This window comes from Zonotrichia leucophrys, chromosome 21 (assembly GCF_028769735.1).
Source record: "Zonotrichia leucophrys gambelii isolate GWCS_2022_RI chromosome 21, RI_Zleu_2.0, whole genome shotgun sequence".
Taxonomy (NCBI): Eukaryota; Metazoa; Chordata; class Aves; order Passeriformes; family Passerellidae; genus Zonotrichia; species Zonotrichia leucophrys.
In genome coordinates, this window is record NC_088190.1 from 6184447 (window position 1) to 6203917 (window position 19471).

At 52.6% G+C, this 19471-nt stretch overlaps 1 protein-coding gene across 1 annotated transcript; it reads right to left on the reverse strand.

Annotated features, from left to right (window-relative positions):
* Positions 1 to 690: 690 nt before the first annotated feature.
* Positions 691 to 19246, reverse strand: LOC135456681 (protein-arginine deiminase type-2-like). Its single transcript, XM_064730702.1, has 16 exons — positions 19018 to 19246; positions 16458 to 16644; positions 16310 to 16379; positions 16097 to 16158; positions 15901 to 16018; positions 15262 to 15387; positions 13123 to 13301; positions 12843 to 12946; positions 11989 to 12100; positions 11807 to 11914; positions 7368 to 7519; positions 6665 to 6809; positions 5837 to 5930; positions 2953 to 3038; positions 2704 to 2832; positions 691 to 1022 (listed from the first exon to the last, which is right to left on the reverse strand). The coding sequence occupies exons 1-16, from the start codon at positions 19122 to 19124 to the stop codon at positions 789 to 791; spliced, it is 2013 nt and encodes a 670-aa protein (XP_064586772.1). The 5' UTR covers positions 19125 to 19246; the 3' UTR covers positions 691 to 788.
* Positions 19247 to 19471: the final 225 nt, after the last annotated feature.

Sequence of the window (19471 nt, forward strand, 5' to 3'; positions counted from 1 at the left end):
TGTAACTTTCTTAATTAGTTTTTAATTAATTGTTATAATTACTTGTAAGCAGTGCCCACTTTTAGCCGGCACAATTTAAAACTTCTTCACAGGCTCATGATTCTGTTTTGATCATCAAATCACTGAAACCTTGAGTTTGTTAAAGGTAACTCTGACAAACTTCAATAAAGCCAAAGGGATTTGAAGACTGGACATCTGGGATCGCAAATTTATGGACCTTTAAGGACACTGGAGTAAGAAGAAGACACAGAGAAGATTGAAGCCTGGAAAGCTGGGGATTCCCAATTGAAAAAGGCAAGAAAAGGATGATTAAAGAACTGAAGAATGTGGCCCAGCTTAGCATGAAGAGTGAGATATCAATAACCAATAGTGGACAGAATGAAGAGTGCTATTAGAACCCATGACCACTGATTTCTTTGTTAAAGATATGTAGATAAACAAAAGCATTTTGTATTGATGTGGAGGCTGGAGCTCTATCAGCCACATACAAACCCTGGCTGAGTTTAAATAAAGTGACGCCTGACTTGCCAACACCACAAAAACAGTGGTAGAGACAATTTTGGAGGATTTTAGTAACTCCCCCACCCCTCTGAGCACTCCCTCTCTTTCCCTCCCAGTTATTCCCGATGAAATTATTAATTATTATTAATTATTCAGTTATTTAATTCCCCAACTTTTTCCTCACAGCAAAATCATTTATTAAGGGAATTTCAAACAACACACGCTGAGGACAAAGGTGGAGGGAGAAGGAGGAGGAAGAGGAGGAAGAAGATGAAGAAGAGGCCTGGCTACGGCGTGAAGTGCCACCACTGGAAGGCGAAGGGCCGGCGCTGGACGTTGGTGCCGCAGCGCACCTCGCCCAGGCTGCCGTGGTACGAGGACACGTCCTCCAGGAAGCGGCAGCACAGCCCCAGCGGCTCCAGCAGCGCGCGGATCCGCCGCTCCAGGCAGCACTCGCCGCCCGCCACCGGCCCAAACGGCTTGGGGATGCCCAGGTCCCTGGCCAGCACGATCATGGTGACCTGCAGGTGACACCAGGGGCACATTGGTATCAGAATGGGTGACACTGAAGGGCTTGGGGATGCCCAGGTCCCTGGCCAGCACGATCATGGTGACCTGCAGGTGACACCAGGGGCACATTGGTATCAGAATGGGTGACACTGAAGGGCTTGGGGATGCCCAGGTCCCTGGCCAGCACGATCATGGTGACCTGCGGGGTGACACCAGGGGACATTGGTATCAGAATGGGTGATGCCGAAGGGCTTGGGGATGCCCGGGACAATCATGGTGGCCTGCAGGTGACACCAAGGGCACATTCGTATCAGAATGGGTGACACTGAAGGGCTTGGCGATGCCCAGGTTGATCATGGTGACCTCTGTGGGGTGACACCAGGGGACATTGGCATCAGAATGGGTGATGCCCAAGGGCTTGGGGTGCCCAGGTCCCTGGCCAGCACGATCATGGTGACCTGTGGGGTGACACCAGGGGACATTGGCATCAGAATGGGTGACACTGAAGGGCTTGTAGATGCCCAGGTTGATCATGGTGACCTATGGGGTGACACCAGGGGACATTGGCATCAGAATGGGTGATGCCCAAGGGCTTGGGGATGCCCAGGTTGATCATGGTGACCTGCGGGGTGACACCAGGGGACAGTGGTGTCAGAATGGATGATGCCCAAGGGCTAGGGGATGCCCAGATTTTTGGCCAGGACAGTCATGGTGACCTGCAGGTGACACCAATGGTGCATCAGTATCAGAATGGGTGACACTGAAGGGCTTGGCGATGCCCAGGTCCCTGGCCAGCACGATCATGGTGACCTGCAGGTGACACCAGGGGACATTGGTATCAGAATGGGTGACACTGAAGGGCTTGTAGATGCCCAGGTTGATCATGGTGACCTATGGGGTGACACCAGGGGACATTGGCATCAGAATGGGTGATGCCCAAGGGCTTGGGGTGCCCAGGTCCCTGGCCAGCACGATCATGGTGGCCTGCAGGTGACACCAAGGGCACATCCATATCAGAATGGGTGACACTGAAGGGCTTGGGGATGCCCAGGTTGATCATGGTGACCTGTGGGTGACACCAGAGGATGTTGGCATCAGAACGGGTGATGCCAAAGGGTTTAGGAATGCCCAGATCCCTGGCCAGGACGATCATGGTGACCTGCAGGCTGACACCAGCAGTGTCGGGAGGGATGAAGTCAAAGGAAAGACACTGATCACCCTCCTCCACCCTCCTCAGCACCGTTTTTGCAGCTGCCCTCCCTCAGGATTCCAAATCCAACAGAATTCCCCCTTTTTATCATTAAAACATGCCTCACCCCTTGCAATTTCACCAATTTTTTAAAAAACCCCACTGCAAGCACCACAAAGCCACCAAGCTGTGTTAGACCTATGTTTATCCATTTATCCATGCCTGCCTGCCAGGATATATTTCCTTTTGCTAGACAGATGGGGTTTTTTGGGGGGAAAACTTTGGGGAGAACGTGCCTCTCACCTTGCAATTTCACTGCTTTGAAAGGGTTTTGCCTCAAAACCCCAAAACCACCAAGCTGTGTTAGACCTGTGTTTATCCTGGAGACATTTCCCTTTTCTAGACAGCTGATTTTTCTTTTTTAGAAAAACTTTGGGGACCCATCCTGGCTGATGGAGCTGGTTTTTTTTGGGGAGGAGCCAAGGGTGGGCAACCATCCTTACCGTGTTGGGGAAGTAGGGAACAGCTTTTCCCTGCTTGTCCAGCTTGAAGAGGGCCGGCAGGTCGATGATGTCCTCCTCCAGCAAGCCCAGCTCCTTCTTGAGGATATCCCTGTTCCAGTCGATGCAGCGCTGCAGGGGACGGAGCAGAGCAGAGAGGGGCCCAAATTCCACCACTCCCTGCGGGGTTTGTGCCACACCAGGGCGGTCCCTGCCAGAAATGGGGGCTGTGACCCGCAGTGTGGGGATTACCTGCACGTACTGGTTCTGCTGCGCCAGGACGTCGTTGGACAGCACCTTGTTGATGGTCATGCGCTTGGTGTCTGTCCCCGAGTACCCTAAACGTGCAAAACGCCCTCAAAATGAAGCAGTGATGGCAGGAGCCTGGCTTGAGGTAGGGTATAGAGATGGTGGAAGCCCAAAAAGCCAAAAAAATAAAGCCCCAAAAGCCCCAACTCCCAATTTCTTGAGGCTGGGGTGAAAGCTTGGGAAGCCGACAAAAGGAAATCTCTGCCCGTTGGAAAGAACATTGGAAAAGTCCTGTCATCCATCTTCCTGCCCAGGGGAATCTGGTGGGTTTCTCCAGAGTGCCCCCCTCCATGGGGTCACCCCGGTCTGGGGACAGCTGGGCTCCCACCAGAGGAACCCTTGGAGATGTGGAACCCTTCTCCCAACCCTGCCATGGATCAAAACCACAATGAAATGGAAAAAATCCAGTTCTAATCTGGACACGAGAGCTGCCAGTTGTCCTGCTCCATGCTGGAGCTCCATATCCTTGGAGATATGGAGACCTTCTCCCAACCCTGCCATGGATCAAAATCACAATGAAAGGGAAAAAAAATTGTTCTAATCTAAGGCAACACGAGATCTGCCCGTTGTTCTGCTCCATGCTGGAGCTCCATATCCTTGGAGATATGGAGACCTTCTGCTTCTCCCTGTCAGGGATCATAATCACAATGAAATGGAAAAAATCCAGTTCTAATTTGGACAGGAGAGCTGCCAGTTGTCCTGCTCCCTGCTGGAGCTCCATATCCTTGGAGATATGGAGACCTTCTCCCATCCCTGTCAGGGATCAAAATCACAACGAAATGGAAAAAATCCAGTTCTAATCTGGACAGGAGAGCTGCCCGTTGTCCTGCTCCATGCTGGAGCTCCATATCCTTGGAGATACGGAGACCTTCTCCCAACCCTGCCATGGATCAAAATCACAACGAAATGGAAAAAAATCCAGTTCTAATCTGGACAGGAGAGCTGCCCGTTGTCCTGCTCCATGCTGGAGCTCCATATCCTTGGAGATATGGAGACCTTCTCCCAGCCCTGCCATGGATCAAAACCACAATAAAAGGGGAAAAAAATGGTTCTAATCTAACGCAACATGAGATCTGCCCATTGTTCTGCTCCATGCTGGAGCTCCATATCCTTGGAGATATGGAGACCTTCTCCCAGCCCTGTCAGGGATCATAATCACAATGAAATGGAAAAAATCCATTTCGATTTTGGACAGGACAGTTGTCAGTTGTCCTGCTCCGTGCTGGAGCTCCATATCCTTGGAGATATGGAGACCTTCTCCCAACCCCGTCAGGGATCAAAATCACAATGAAATGGAAAAAATCCATTTCTAATTTGGACAGGAGAACTGCCAGTTGTCCTGCTCCGTGCTGGAGCTCCATATCCTTGGAGATACGGAGACCTTCTCCCAACCCTGCCATGGATCAAAATCACAATAAAAGGGGAAAAATTGTTCTAATCTAAGGCAACACGAGATCTGCCCGTTGTTCTGCTCCATGCTGGAGCTCCATATCCTTGGAGATACGGAGACCTTCTCCCAACCCCGTCAGGGATCATAATCACAATGAAATGGAAAAAATCCATTTCTAATTTGGACAGGAGAGTTGCCAGTTGTCCTGCTCGTGCTGGAGCTCCATATCCTTAGAGATACGGAGACCTTCTCCCAACCCTGCCATGGATCAAAACCACAATAAAAGGGAAAAAAAATGGTTCTAATCTAAGGCAACACGAGATCTGCGCATTGTTCTGCTCCATGCTGGAGCTCCATATCCTTGGAGATATGGAGACCTTCTCCAACCCCATCAGGATCATAATCACAATGAAATGGGAAAAAATCCAGTTCTAATTTGGACAGGAGAACTGCCAGATTTCCTACTCATGCTGGAGCTCCGTATCCTTGGAGATATGGAGACCTTCTCCCAACCCTGCCATGGATCATAATCACAATGAAATGGAAAAAATCCATTTCTAATTTGGACAGGAGAGCTGCCAGTTGTCCTGCTCCGTGCTGGAGCTCCATATCCTTGGAGATACGGAGACCTTCTCCCAACCCCGTCAGGGATCATAATCACAATGAAATGGAAAAAATCCAGTTCTAATTTGGACAGGAGAGCTGCCAGTTGTCCTGTTCCCTGCTGGAGCTCCATATCCTTGGAGATATGGAGACCTTCTCCCAACCCTGCCATGGATCAAAACCACAATAAAAGGGAAAAAAAATGGTTCTAATCTAAGGCAACATGAGATCTGCCCATTGTTCTGCTCCATGCTGGAGCTCCATATCCTTGGAGATATGGAGACCTTCTCCCATCCCTGTCAGGGATCATAATCACAATGAAATGGAAAAAATCCATTTCGATTTTGGACAGGACAGTTGTCAGTTGTCCTGCTCCGTGCTGGAGCTCCATATCCTTGGAGATATGGAGACCTTCTCCCATCCCCGTCAGGGATCAAAATCACAACGAAATGGAAAAAATCCAGTTCTAATCTGGGGGCACACAAGAGCTGCCAGTTGTCCTGCTCGTGCTGGAGCTCCATATCCTTGGAGATACAGAGACCTTCTCCCATCCCCGTCAGGGATCAAAAATCACAATGCTGCTAATCTGGGGGCACACGAGAGCTGCCAGTTGTCCTGCTCCGTGCTGGAGCTCCGCTGGCATTTCCAGAGGCTCCATCCCTGGCAGCAAACATCCCCTCTACGCGGAGGCCCTTATCCCTCCCATCCCACTCGCTTTCCCGAAATAGGGCCGGAGGAGGCTGGGGGCGGCGGGCAGGCATCCTGCTGAAGGACACCCAGCGGGGAAATGTCCCCGCGTGGCCCTGGCTGTGCCACCGAGCGCTGTCCCCTTGCCTTTGAACATGGTGGCTTCTCCCTGTCCCTCCTTCTGCTTCTCGCGGAAGAGCCGGTAGCAGGCGGCCGGGCTGGCCAGCAGCATCCGGAATCTCTGTGGGAACACAGCAGGGTCAGCCCTGCAGCACCCCAGGACTCACTTCTGCAAAAACCTGAGCTGAAACTCTTAAAATCGGGAGTCTTTGCTGTTATCTAGTGCCTCGTTTAACCCATGGAGTGTTTATGTGCTTAAATATTCCTTTTTTGAACCATTCAGGTCAAGGCTTGGTTTCCCTGAGGTAAAAATTTATGCGAGAAGCAGCCAAAGCCACGATAGAGTGAAAAGAAATGATCTGAGGACATGTGGGCATAAATATTCCTCTTTTTTTTCTGAGCCATCCTGGTCAAGGCTTGGTTTCCCAGAGGGAAAAATTTATGTGAGAAGCAGGGAAAACCATGATAGAGGGAAGAGAAGTGTTCTGAAAACATGCGGGCATAAATATTCCTTTTGGTTTTTGGAACCATCCTGGTCAAGGCTCGGTTTCCCTGAGGGAAAAACCCATGTCAGAGGCAGTTAAAGCCACAAGAGAGGGAAGAGAAATATTCTAAAAACCTTTGGGAGACGCTGAGCTGCTGCAAATCCCCAGGAATCTTAAGGCTGGAATTTCTTGGACACCTTTGCAGGCATCTTTTCCCTTCTATTTGCATTCATTAATAGCCCAGAAAACCACTTTTTTTTTTTTGTGTTCAGATCCCTCATTTTGGGGTGGGGAATGAAACCCAAGCTCCAGGGTTTTCCCAGCAGGATCGGTGTCCTGGAGGAGGAACCCTGGGGCAGTCTGGGGGTACCTTTTTGTCAGAGCTGGGGACAAAGTTGACAAACTCGTTGACGTTGCCCACGGCCAGCCAGTCGGAGTAGAGCTCCACGGGGGCCTGGACACGCTGGGCGTAGAGGAAATCCCGCACCAGCCTGGTCATCCTGCGGCCCGCGGATCTGGGGGAGAATTCCCATCAACATCTGCCTGGATCCTTGGACTGGGGGAGAATTCCCATCAACATCTGCCTGGATCCTTGGACTGGGGGAGAATTCCCATCAACATCTGCCTGGATCCTTGGACTGGGGGAGAATTCCCATCAACATCTGTCTGGACACTCAGATTGAGGGGATATTCCCATCAACATCTGTCTGGACACTTGGATTGGGGGGTATTCCCATCAACATCTGCCTGGACACAGATTGAGGGGATGTTCCCATCAAAACCTGCCTGGATTCTTGGATTGGGAGATATTCCCATCAATACCTCCCAATTATTAAACTGAAACTCAAATTGAGGGGGTGTTCTGCCTGGAAACTCAGATTGAGGGGATATTCCCATCAACATCTGCCTGGATATAAATTTTCTCTGAGGTGGAGGAGCTGGGAGCCCCCACCCTGCTCAGGCAGTGTCTGATTGACCCAATCACCCCGATTTTGGTGGTATTTCAGGGCTCTTGTTGAGGCTCTGCTCCCAAACCCGTGTTTTTCCCAAATCTGCGTTTCCCCCTCTCTTACGCGGGGAAGCTGCTGCCGATGAGGATCCTTCCCAAGGGATACTCCTTGCCAGCCACGGACACGGGCGGGCTGACCTCCACGTTCCCAAAGGAGTCCAGGCTGGCTGCGGCCTCGAAGAGGGGCTCCTTGTGCACGTAGCCAAAATCGGGGCCCTGGGAAAAAGGAAATGCCCTGAGTCCCCGCTGCTCCCATGGTGTTATCCTCCTGTGGGGAGGGCGAGGACAGCGACAGCGAGGGGACAGCAAAGGGGACAGGAAAGGGGACAGGAAAAAGGTCTCGGGATCATGGAGATGCAGGAATAATTGGGACAATTATTGGAACAACTGGGAGCAGAGTCCAGGCCTGGAGCCAGGGCCAGATCTCCTCTCATCTCACAGCCAAGGTTTAAATGTCCACATTAAGCAGGACCAGATCTCCTCTGTTCTCCCCAGCCAAGTTTGAAGTGTGTACATTAAGCCAGGCCAGATCTCCTCTGTTCTCTCTAGCCAAAGTTTAAATGCCCACATTAAGCCAAGATTTAATTGTCCACATTAAGCCAGACCAGATCTCCTCTGTTCTCTCTAGCCAAGGTTTAAATGCCCACGTTAAGCCAAGATTTAATTGTCCATATTGAGCAGGACCAGATCTCCTCTGTTCTCCCCAGCCAAGTTTTAAGTGTCTACACTAAGCCAGGCCAGATCTCCTCTGTTCTCTCTTGCCAAGGTTTGAGTGTCCACATTAAGCCAAGGTTTAATTGCCCACATTGAGCAGGACCAGATCTCCTCTGTTCTCTCACAGCCAAAGTTTAAATGCCCACATTAAGCCAAGATTTAATTGTCCATATTGAGCAGGACCAGATCTCCTCTGTTCTCTCTAGCCAAGGTTTAAATGTCCACATTAAGCCAAGATTTAATTGTCCACATTAAGCAAGACCAGATCTCCTCTGTTCTCCCCCGCCAAGTTTCAAGTGTGTACATTAAGCCAGACCAGATCTCCTCTGTTCTCTCTAGCCAAGGTTTAAATGCCCACGTTAAGCCAAGATTTAATTGTCCACATTAAGCCAGGCCAGATCTCCTCTGTTCTCTCTTGCCAAGGTTTGAGTGTCCAAGTTAAGCCAAGGTTTAACTGTCCACATTAAGCAGGCCAGATCTCCTCTGTTCTCTCTATCCAAGATTTAATTGTCCACATTAAGCAAGACCAGATCTCCTCTGTTCTCTCACAGCCAAGGTTTGAGTGTCCACATTAAGCCAGGCCAGATCTCCTCTGTTCTCTCACAGCCAAGGTTTAAATGCCCACATTAAGCCAAGATTTAATTGTCCATATTGAGCAGGACCAGATCTCCTCTGTTCTCTCACAGCCAAGGTTTAAATGTCCACATTAAGCCAAGGTTTAATTGTCCACATTAAGCAGGCCAGATCTCCTCTGTTCTCTCTAGCCAAGATTTAATTGTCCACATTAAGCAAGACCAGATCTCCTCTGTTCTCTCACAGCCAAGTTTTAAGTGTGTACATTAAGCCAGGCCAGATCTCCTCTGTTCTCTCTAGCCAAGATTTAATTGTCCACATTAAGCAGGACCAGATCTCCTCTGTTCTCTCTAGCCAAGGTTTAAATGTTCACATTAAGCAGGACCAGATCTCCTCTGTTCTCCCCAGCCAAGTTTCAAGTGTGTACATTAAGCCAGGCCAGATCTCCTCTGTTCTCTCTAGCCAAGGTTTGAGTGTCCACGTTAAGCCAAGGTTTAATTGTCCACATTGAGCAGGACCAGATCTCCTCTGTTCTCTCTAGCCAAGGTTTAAATGTCCACATTAAGCAGGACCAGATCTCCTCTGTTCTCTCTAGCCAAATTTTAAGTGTCTACACTAAGCCAGGCCAGATCTCCTCTGTTCTCTCTTGCCAAGGTTTGAGTGTCCAAGTTAAGCCAAGGTTTAATTGTCCACATTGAGCAGGACCAGATCTCCTCTGTTCTCTCTAGCCAAGGTTTAAATGTCCACATTAAGCAGGACCAGATCTCCTCTGTTCTCCCCAGCCAAATTTTAAGTGTCTACACTAAGCCAGGCCAGATCTCCTCTGTTCTCTCTATCCAAGGTTTAATTGTCCACATTAAGCCAGGCCAGATCTCCTCTGTTCTCTCACAGCCAAGTTTCAAGTGTGTACATTAAGCCAGGCCAGATCTCCTCTGTTCTCTCTAGCCAAGGTTTAAATGCCCACGTTAAGCCAAGATTTAATTGTCCACATTAAGCCAGGCCAGATCTCCTCTGTTCTCTCTTGCCAAGGTTTGAGTGTCCACATTAAGCCAAGGTTTAATTGTCCACATTGAGCAGGACCAGATCTCCTCTGTTCTCTCACAGCCAAGGTTTAAATGTCCACATTAAGCCAAGGTTTAACTGTCCACATTAAGCAGGCCAGATCTCCTCTGTTCTCTCTATCCAAGATTTAATTGTCCACATTAAGCAAGACCAATCTCCTCTGTTCTCTCTAGCCAAGGTTTAAATGTTCACATTAAGCCAAGATTTAATTGTCCATATTGAGCAGGACCAGATCTCCTCTGTTCTCCCCGGCCAAGTTTTAAGTGTCTACACTAAGCCAGGCCAGATCTCCTCTGTTCTCCCCAGCCAAGTTTTAAGTGTGTACATTAAGCCAGACCAGATCTCCTCTGTTCTCTCTAGCCAAGGTTTAAATGTTCACATTAAGCCAAGGTTTAAGTGTCCACATTAAGCTAATTAAGCAGCCCTGAGCCAAGTTCCTGGCTGGCTCTGGAGGGAGGTGAACTCCAGCCCCTGAGGGTGACTCTTCCCTGGGCTAAGAGCCACCCCAAGGGCTGCACGGCACTTAAATCCCACTTAAGGCTGATTTCCAGGATTTACCCTATCTGGGGTTGGAGGAGCTGTGCTTGCAGGGGTAATTAGCGCTGGGCTCTGTGTGCCAAAGCCTGAGGGAGGTTTAAAAACAGGGCAAAACCTGCAGGGATGGGACCAAATCCCACTTTGCCCGCTTGACGCGGGCCCGGAGTGCACGGCAACTCCTGGGACGAGATCAGGTGTCCGTGAGGTTTGAGTTAAACCCCAGTCACTTATCAGGGCTGGGTTTCCATGGGGATAACCCAAATACACAGCTCAGGAAAAGTGAGCAGGGAGAGCTGGGGGTGCTTCCCCTCAGAAATTCCCTTTTCAAACCCAGGGTGTTTGCAGACGCTGGGGTAGAGGGAGCACAACTTTCCTTGAGCCTCCCTGTGTGGTTTTGGGGTGCATTTTTGGGGGATGGACGGGATCAGATCCCCTTTTCTCTGGGTCCTGAGGGAGAGCCTGAGCACCAACCACCTGCTCCTGACTAATTTCAGTTTAATAAAACCACGGAGCCCGCCCGGTTTCAACTGTCAGGGCTCTGGTTCATCCCAGGTTTGCGGGTCACATCCAAGTCCTATCAGTTCCAGGCTGATTTTGAGGGGATAATTCCCTCCCGTCTCCTTTTTCCCTGGCATGGGCTTCCAGGGGCTCAGGGCTTGACCCGTGCCTGTGGTGCCGGGCTAAGTATTCCTAGCTGGAAAATGAGATTGGAAAGGTCGGGCTGGGGATTAGGGCAGGCTTCAAAGCAGAAATTGGAGGATAATGCGTTAGCAGCTCCCAAGGCTGAAATTGCTGCCCTAAATACGAGGCAGAGCAATTCCTAAAGAGGGCAGATCCCCACGGCCACCCAGCGGATTCGCTGGATGAATCCGGGACTGGATGTTCCCATGCCAGGCATGAGAAACGATGGATTTCAGTGCTCCCCAAAGCCCCCAGCCTTCTCCAAAGGGACAAAAGCTGGGATTTGTCCTTGTCTCCTGTTCCTGGCGGGGCTGAGGCTGCTCCAGCACCCGGCTGGGAGTTGGGGACAGCGACTCTGTGGCTGCCTGGGGTGTCCTGCCCTTTCCCCATGGGATATCTCCAAGGGATCGCCCAATCCAGCTTTTTTCCATGCTGGGCTCTCCCAAAACGCCCCATCCCAGACTTGCCCCGGCCCTTTTCCTCAGCCAAGGGGCCCACAGGGATGTTCCTGGTGCTGGCTGCATCCCCTTCTCCTCCAAGGAAGTAAACTGACCCTCTCCTGCTTGGAAGGTGCCGGATATTCCCAGGCAAGGAGGAGGAAAGGAAAGAGCAGCCTGTCCTGGGATGCTCGAGGGGCAGAAATCCCATCCCAGAGCTCGGCTGGAGCCTTTCACTCCCAGAGGCACCTCCTCCTCCTCCTTTCCCCCTGGATCAGAGGTTTCCCAGAGGGCTGGGACTGGGTGAGGCCGGGGGAGGGATGAGGGGGTGAGGCTGGAGCTGGGTGGGAGGGAATCTCCATGTGGAGCTGCCCTGCTCTCATTTTCCAGGCAATTCCATGCACGGAGCCGAGGGCAAGGAAAATGGGAACGTGGGCTGGGCGTGACCCTGGGAGCTGCTCCACAGGGAATGCCAGGAACACCGGGAACCTTCTCTCACCAGCAGCTCCTTGACGGGGAGTTGCTCCATCCCTCTCTCCCGAGGGGAGTCCAGCACCACTGGGAAGCTCTTGTGGGGAGCCTGGGTGTAGCCGAGCTCGATCTCATCCTGAGGAAGAGAGGAATTCCCACCTGGAGCACCGGCAGGGAAGGGTTTTCCCGGTTTTTGGAGCCCCCCCCTACCTGCATCCAGCGGTCCCCGCGGTTGATGTAGCCGAAGCAAACCTTCAGCTTGCAGCCGGCCTTGGCCACCAGGCTCTGGATCTCCTTGGTGAACAGGTAGTTGTCCTTCATGCTGGAGGGAAGGAAGAATGGAAAGGATGGAAAAGATGGAAAGGATAGAAAATATGGAAAATTTTTAAAAATATGGAAAATATGGAAAGGATGGAAAAGATGGAAAAGATGGAAAGGATAGAAAGGATGGAAAGGATGGAAAGGATGGAAAGGATGGAAAAGATGGAAAGGATGGAAAGGATAGAAAATATGGAAAATTTTTAAAAATATGGAAAATATGGAAAGGATGGAAAAGATGGAAAGGATAGAAAGGATGGAAAGGATGGAAAGGATGGAAGGATGGAAACAATGGAAACGATGGAAACGATGGAAACGATGGAAACGATGGAAAGGATGGAAAGGATGGAAAGGATGGAAAGGATGGAAGGATGGAAAGGATGGAAAGGATGGAAACAATGGAAAATATGGAAAAGATGGAAAGGATACAAAGGATGGAAAGGATGGAAAGGATGGAAAAGATGGAAAAGATGGAAAGGATGGAAAGGATGGAAAGGATGGAAGGATGGAAAGGATGGAAAGGATGGAAAGGATGGAAATGATGGAAACGATGGAAAATATGGAAAAGATGGAAAAGATGGAATGGATGGAATGGATGGAAGGATGGAAAGGATGGAAAGGATGGAAGGATGGAAAGGATGGAATGGATGGAAGGATGGAAACGATGGAAAGGATGGAAAGGATGGAAATTCCCTGTTCCCAGCCCAGCCCCAGGGCTGGTAGGGCTGGGGAAGAACCACCTGTACCTGAACACCAAGAGGTTCACCGGGGCCAGGGTGTTGGGGGTCATGATCCACGGTGCCACCCGGAACACCACGGTGTCCGTGAAGATCGGCGAGTGAGGGATGCCCTGAGGGAGCCAAGCAGAACTCAGGGACACTCCCCACACCATTCCCCCCAAACACCCTCCCCTGAGGCCACTTTTGGGATCGGTTGATGGGATCACCCTCCATTCTGGCGCCATCCCAATCTGCTGGGTGCAGCCTCCTGTCTGCCCCATTCCCAGGAGTTCCCGGCGATCCCAACCTCGGTCAGCGGCTCCAGGAGGCTGACGTGGATGGACACCAGCCCGGAGAAGGTCTCGTCGGGGAAGCGCAGCCCCTCCACGAAGAAGTGGAGCTCGGCGGCCCCGCCGGGGTAGGGCACGGCGTGGAACAGCTTCCTGCGGCCCAGCACCTGCACGTAGCGCTGCCCGAAGAACGGATCTGCGGGAAAACGGGAACGCCACGGGTTTATCGGGGTTCCCGCCTGTTTCCTTGGGATTCCCGCCTGTTTCCTCAGGATTCCCACCTCTTTCCTCGGGATTCCCGCCTGTTTGTTTCCTCAGGATTCCCGCCTGTTTGTTTCCTCAGGATTCCTGCCTGTTTGTTTCCTCAGGATTCCCGCCTGTTTGTTTCCTCAGGATTCCCGCCTGTTTGTTTCCTCAGGATTCCTGCCTGTTTGTTTCCTCAGGATTCCCACCTCTTTCCTCAGGATTCCCACCTGTTTGTTTCCTCAGGATTCCTGCCTCTTTCCTTGGGATTCAAGACTCATTCCTTGGGATTCCTGCCTGATTGTTTCCTAGGAATTCCTGCCTGTTTCCTCAGGATTCCTGCCTGTTTCCTTGGGATTCCTGTCTCTTTCTTTGGGATTCCAAGCCTCGTTCCTCAGGATTCCTGTCTCTTTCCTCGGGATTCCCGCCTGTTTTTTATTTCCTCAGGATTCCTGTCTCTTTCCTCAGGATTCCCACCTGTTTGTTTCATAGGGATTCCTGTCTGTTTCCTCAGGATTCCTCTCTCTTTCTTTGGGATTCAAGAATCTTTCCTGAGGATTCCTGCCTGTTTCCTCAGGATTCCCGCCTTTTTCCTCAGGATTCCCACCTGTTTGTTTCCTAGAAATTCCTACCAGTTTCCTCAGGATTCAAACCTCTTTCTTTGGGATTCAAGCCTCTTTCTTCAGGATTCCTGCCTGTTTCCTCCAGATTCCAACTTATTTCCTTGGGATTCCTGCCTGCTTCCTCAGGATTCCCGCCTGTTTCCTCGCGATTCCCGCCTGTTTGTTTCCTTTGTATTCCAGCTTATTTCCTCGAGATTCCTGCCTGTTTGTTTCCTAGGAATTCCTGCCTGTTTCCTCAGAATTCCTGCCTCTTTCCTCGGGATTCCCACCTGTTTGTTTCCTCCGGGTTCCTGTTTATTCCCTCAGCTGGAGCTGCCTGGGCAGGGACGGCCTCACATCCCTGAGCTCTCTTGGGAGCCAGGAGATGGAGCTGAATTCACCCAGGGGGAGGAAAATGAGCCAAAAGCAGCTTCTTTTTCACCATTTTCACTTCCCAGCTCCTGCACCTGAGGATTTCAGTTCTCAGGGAGCCAAACGAACGTTATTTATGTTTAAATCTTCCTTTTCTTAAAACCACACTGGGCTGCTTGCTGCCACCCCTTTGCTGTGTGGTTTTGTGTCCCCCTCTCTCTGCTTGTCCATCCCCACAGCTTTCCAGGATGGAAAAGAGGGAAAAATGTGGGGAAAATGGGGGAGAAATGGGGGGAAATAGGGAAAAATGGGGGGAAAATGGGGAAGGGGTGCTGGGGGCATGGTCTGAGGAGTGTGGAGAGGACAAGGTCAGAGATGGGAAGGAAAGGGCTTGTGGGGACCTCAAAATCATCAAGGAGGAGGAAAGGGAAGACAAAGCAGGGGAAAAGGAGGAAAAGGAAGAGGAGGAAAGGAAGGAAGAGGAAGGGGAAGAGGGGAAGAGGAAGAAGGGGAAAAGGAGAAAAAGAGAAAGTGGAAAAGGAGAAGAGGAGAAAAAAAGGAGAAAAAAAGGAGGAGAAAAGGAGAAAAAAAGGAGAAAAAAAGGAGAAAAAAAGGAGAAAAAAAGGAGGAAAAAGGAGGAAAAAAGGAGGAAAAAAGGAGGAAAAAAGGAGGAAAAAAGGAGGAAAAAAGGAGGAAAAAAGGAGGAAAAAAGGAGAAAAAAAGGAGAAAAAAAGGAGAAAAAAATGAGAAAAAAAGGTGAAAAAAAGGAGAAAAAAAGGAGAAAAGGAAGACGGGGTAGAGGAGGAAGGGGCAGAAAAGGAAGGGGAGAGAAAGAAGGGGAAGAGGAGAAAGAGGAAGAGGAAGAAGAGGAAAAGGAGAAAGAGGGAGAGGAAGGGGCAGAGGAGGAAGAGGCAGAGCAGGAGGTGAGGAAGGCCTTACTCTGCACATGGAAGACCCCAACTTTGTCGGCGTCACTGACAGAAATGGAGAGGACGATTTCATAGCCCCGGGGCAGGCGCTGGGGCCCCTCTGTCCTCAGCACCATCTGAGCCATGTCCAGCAAATCTGGGGGAAAACAAAGCAAATCGGGCGGGGCTCTCCATGTTCCCTCCTGAGGTTTGGATCTCCTTCCCTCGCCACCAGCCCGGGCACGCTGGCAAACCAGAGCTGGTGCCCCGTGGGCAGTGACCCGAATGCCCTTTGCCCATCCCTTGTCCCTGCCCTCCCTGGCGCGGCCGGGCCGTGGCCTCGGAGCGCCGCCGGGCCTGGCTCCGCGTGGGTTGGGTTTTCCAGGAACGGGTGGGTGGGTGGATTCCTGGCTGCCGGCCCCGCGCCTCACCCCGCGCTCCTCTCACCTGTGCGGAGCATCCCCGGCCCGCGCCGTGCCAGCCCTGCAACCTCAGCCCTGCCCGGCTCCAGGGGGTTGGCGTGGCGTTAATTCCACAGAAATTCCCACGTGGGAAGCTTGCTCAGCAGCTGGTGGGGAGCAGCTGGGTCCTGGGCTGGGTTCCTCTCAGGAAAGGTCACAGAGAGGGGACAATGGGGATTTTGGGGACAGGGCGTTTGGGGAGCCGTTACCTTCCCTGTTGAACACCTGCTCGCTGTCGCAGTCGGAGGGCGGGATGAAGGGGAACTCCTTGTCACAGCTGACCAGCAGGATGGCCCCGTGTCCCTCTGGTCCCCAGGCCCAGCTCGCCTAAAGCACCCCTGGGGCTCAGCGGGCTCGGGACCCACCGAGCCCGTGGATTTTCCGTGGGTGGGGGAGGCTGGGTACCTTGTTGGGGCTGTTCTTTTCCACCACTCCATCCCGATCTGCGTCCACATCCAGGGAGATCCCTGTGGGGACAGAGCTGCCTCATCCCCGGGCATGGCGCGGGGGTTCAGGTGCCAAACCCCCAGAGCCAGCAGATCTGGGTTTGCTGTCCCCATCCCTGCCCTCCTCCAGGCATGAGGGGACAGCAATGGATTCATGGAGTTCCAGACTCACCAACACCAGTGAGGAACACCCCGGCTTGGTTGATGGGCTTCCCTCCCTCCGCGTAAAAGCTGACGGTGACCTGCAAACCCCAAACCCCACACTGGGGCAGGATGTTCTCCCTCCATGGAGATCCTGCTCCCGGGATCCCGCTCCTCACCTTGTTGTCGTTGACCTCGGAGCTGGCCCGGCTCATGCTGAACCTCAGCACCGTCCCCTCCTCCAGCGGCCACCGCGCTCCGGTGCCGGGCACGGCCTCGGGCTCGGCGCGGCCGCGGAACAGCACGTCCACGCTGACCCCCTCCGTGTGCTTCACGCCAAAGGCCACGGCCCCGGCGGGGGCCGCCCTGCCAGAAACACCCGGAATGCTCAGGGATGTGCAGGGCCAGCGCGGCGTTCCCACCGGGATTCATTCCACTGCCCCGAGCGCGGCCAAGACCGGGCACGCCGGCGTCTCCACGCTCACCGCTGGCACCTTCCTGCCCTGCTCCTGCCTGGGAACTGGAATTCACCCGGGTTTAGGCCCGGCTTAGCCCCGTGAGGGTTTGCAGCCATCGCTGTGGATAAGGATCTCTAATAATCCCGACCAACCTGGGTTCTCACTTCCATGGAGAAATCCCGGTTCATTTTCCAGCATGGTGTTTAACAGCTCCTCAAAACACCGTGGCCATCCCCCGAGAGGCTCTTCCATGGGAAACTCTCACTTTTGGGGGATTTTATCCAGCCCCAAAGCTGCCAGTGCTGCCCTGCTCCCAGTCCGATGTGCCCTTGCTCTTCCCCTCTCCTTTTCCTGAATTTCCCTGCCTTTCCAGGTTATTATTTCTGGGCTCTTTGCCCCGACACCCGAGCCCTGGTGTTGATCAGGTTTCTCGGATGCCGCCGGTCCCACCAAACCCGCACCCTTGGCGAGGGGGGAGGAAATCCGAGCGCTCCTTTGCTCCCGCCTGGGTGTTCCTTAAATCCTTCAATTGCTTTTAATTACACATGGAAAAACTGGTTTGGTTTCCTGGTTTCTTGGATCTGGGGATCCCGCTGGGAAGGGATTTGGCCTGGAGAGGTGCCAGGGGAGCTGGAACTGCGCTGCTTGGCTTGAATATCGAGGCTGGGATTTGCAACAGCAGCAGCGACCAGAATCGAGCCTGGAATGAGATTTTCACCTTCTTTTTCCCTTGGGGGGAACAATTACCCCAAAGTTCAGTGTTGGGTTTGTTTTAGGGAAGCGGGGTTGGCGCTGTGGGGGTTTCCCACTTTCCCAAGGTTTTGGTCAAGAGGTTTTGTGTTCTTCCCTTACTTTGCAGTCCCTCCCTGGGTTCCTGCTCGTTCCTCTGCTCTCCTCACCTCCCTGAGGTGCCCCTGGATCTGCTGAGCCCAGTGGGTCACACCCACCCTGGGCTGGGGTAAATACAGGGCTGCTCAAAGCTTTCCAGGGATTCGTGCAGCTCTGCAAAGCCCAGGGAGGGTTTTGCCCACAAATTGCATCAAAACCATGTCAGGGCTTTGGGGTTTGGGAAAGCAGAAGGAAAAACAAAGAGCAGGGATTCCCAGAGGGGATAAACAGGAGGGAAAGGTGAGGGTGGAGGAGGAGAGGAAGGTTTGGGGGTCCCACTCATCTATGGGCTGCCCAGCAGCGGTGGGGTTTGGGAAGCAGGAGGAAAAATGAGGAGCAGGGATTCCCAGAGGGATAAACGGGAAAAGGAAGGAGAAAGGTGGAGGAGGAAAAGAAATTTTGGGGGTCCCACTCAACTATGGACATTGGCGTGGATGTGGCTGCCCAGCAGCTGTGGGGATTGGGAAAACAGGAGGAAAAAGGAGGAGCAGGGATTTGTAGAAAGGAAAATGAGGAGCAGGGATTCCTGGAGGGATAAACAGGGAGAAAAGCAAGGAGAAAGGTGGAGGAGGAGAGGAAGTTTTGGGGGTCCCACTCAACTATGGACATCAGTGTGGCTGCTCAGCAGCTGTGGGATTTGGGAAAGCAGGAGGAGAAATGAGGAACAGGGATTTGTAGGAGGGAAAATGAGGAGCAGGGATTCCCAGAGGGAAAAACAGGGTTGAAAGGTGAGCAGAAAGGTGGAGGAGGAGGAGGAGGAGGAGGAGGAAAGGAGGTTTTATGGGGGTCCCTCTCACCATGGACATCCATGTGGACGTGGCCACCCAGCAGCTCTGGGGCTTGGGAAAGAAGAGGAGAAATGAGGAGCAGGGAATTTTAGGAGGGAAAATGAGGAGCAGGGATTCTCAGAGGGGAAAATGAGGAGCAGGGATTTGCAGAAGGAAAAACGGGGAGCAGGGATTCCCAGAGGGAAAAAAGGGTTGAAAGGTGAGCAGAAAGGTGAAGGAGAAAGGTGGAGGAAAGGAGGTTTTATGGGGGTCCCTCTCACCATGGACATCGGTGTGGATGTGGCCACCCAGCAGCTCTGGGGCTTGGGAAAGAAGAGGAGAAATGAGGAGCAGGGAATTTTAGGAGGGAAAACCAGGAGCAGGGATTCCCAGAGGGAAAAAAACAGGGTTGAAAGGTGAGCAGAAAGGTGGAGAAGGAGGAAAGGAGGTTTTGTGGGGGTCCCTCTCACCATGGACATCGGGGCAGCTCTGGGGCATGGGAAAGAGGAGGAGAAACAAGGAGCGGGGATTTGTAGGAGGGAAAATGAGGAGCAGGGATTTGCAGAGGGAAAAGCAGGGGGGAAGGTGGAGCAGGAGGAGAAGGGAAGTTTTGGGGTCCCTCTCACCCGAAGACGTCGGCGCGGACGTGGCCGCCCAGCACGCACAGGGCCTCGATGCGGTTCCCGTGCTGCAGCCGCAGCGTGCGGGGCTCCCCCGGCATCTCCCCGGCCATGGGCACCGGCACCGGCCCCGGCAGCTGCCCCGGAGCTGCCCCACAGAGCCCTGGCGGCCGCTGCTGCTGCTCCTTCCCCCGGCCCGGCCGCCCTCCTCCTCCTCCTCCTCCTCCTCGCAGGGCTGGGATGGCAATGGGAGCGAGGGGGCGGCTGCGCTGGACCTGTGAGACCTCTGAAAGTGATCCGGGGGAGGGAGGGACGGGGATGGACAGGGAGGGATGGACAGAGATGGACGGGGATGGACAGGGGTGGATGGACAGAGATGGACAGAGAGGGAGGGATGGACAGGCTGGGAGGGCAGGGCTGGGCAGGGATGGGCAGAGATGGACAGGGAGGGACGGCTGGA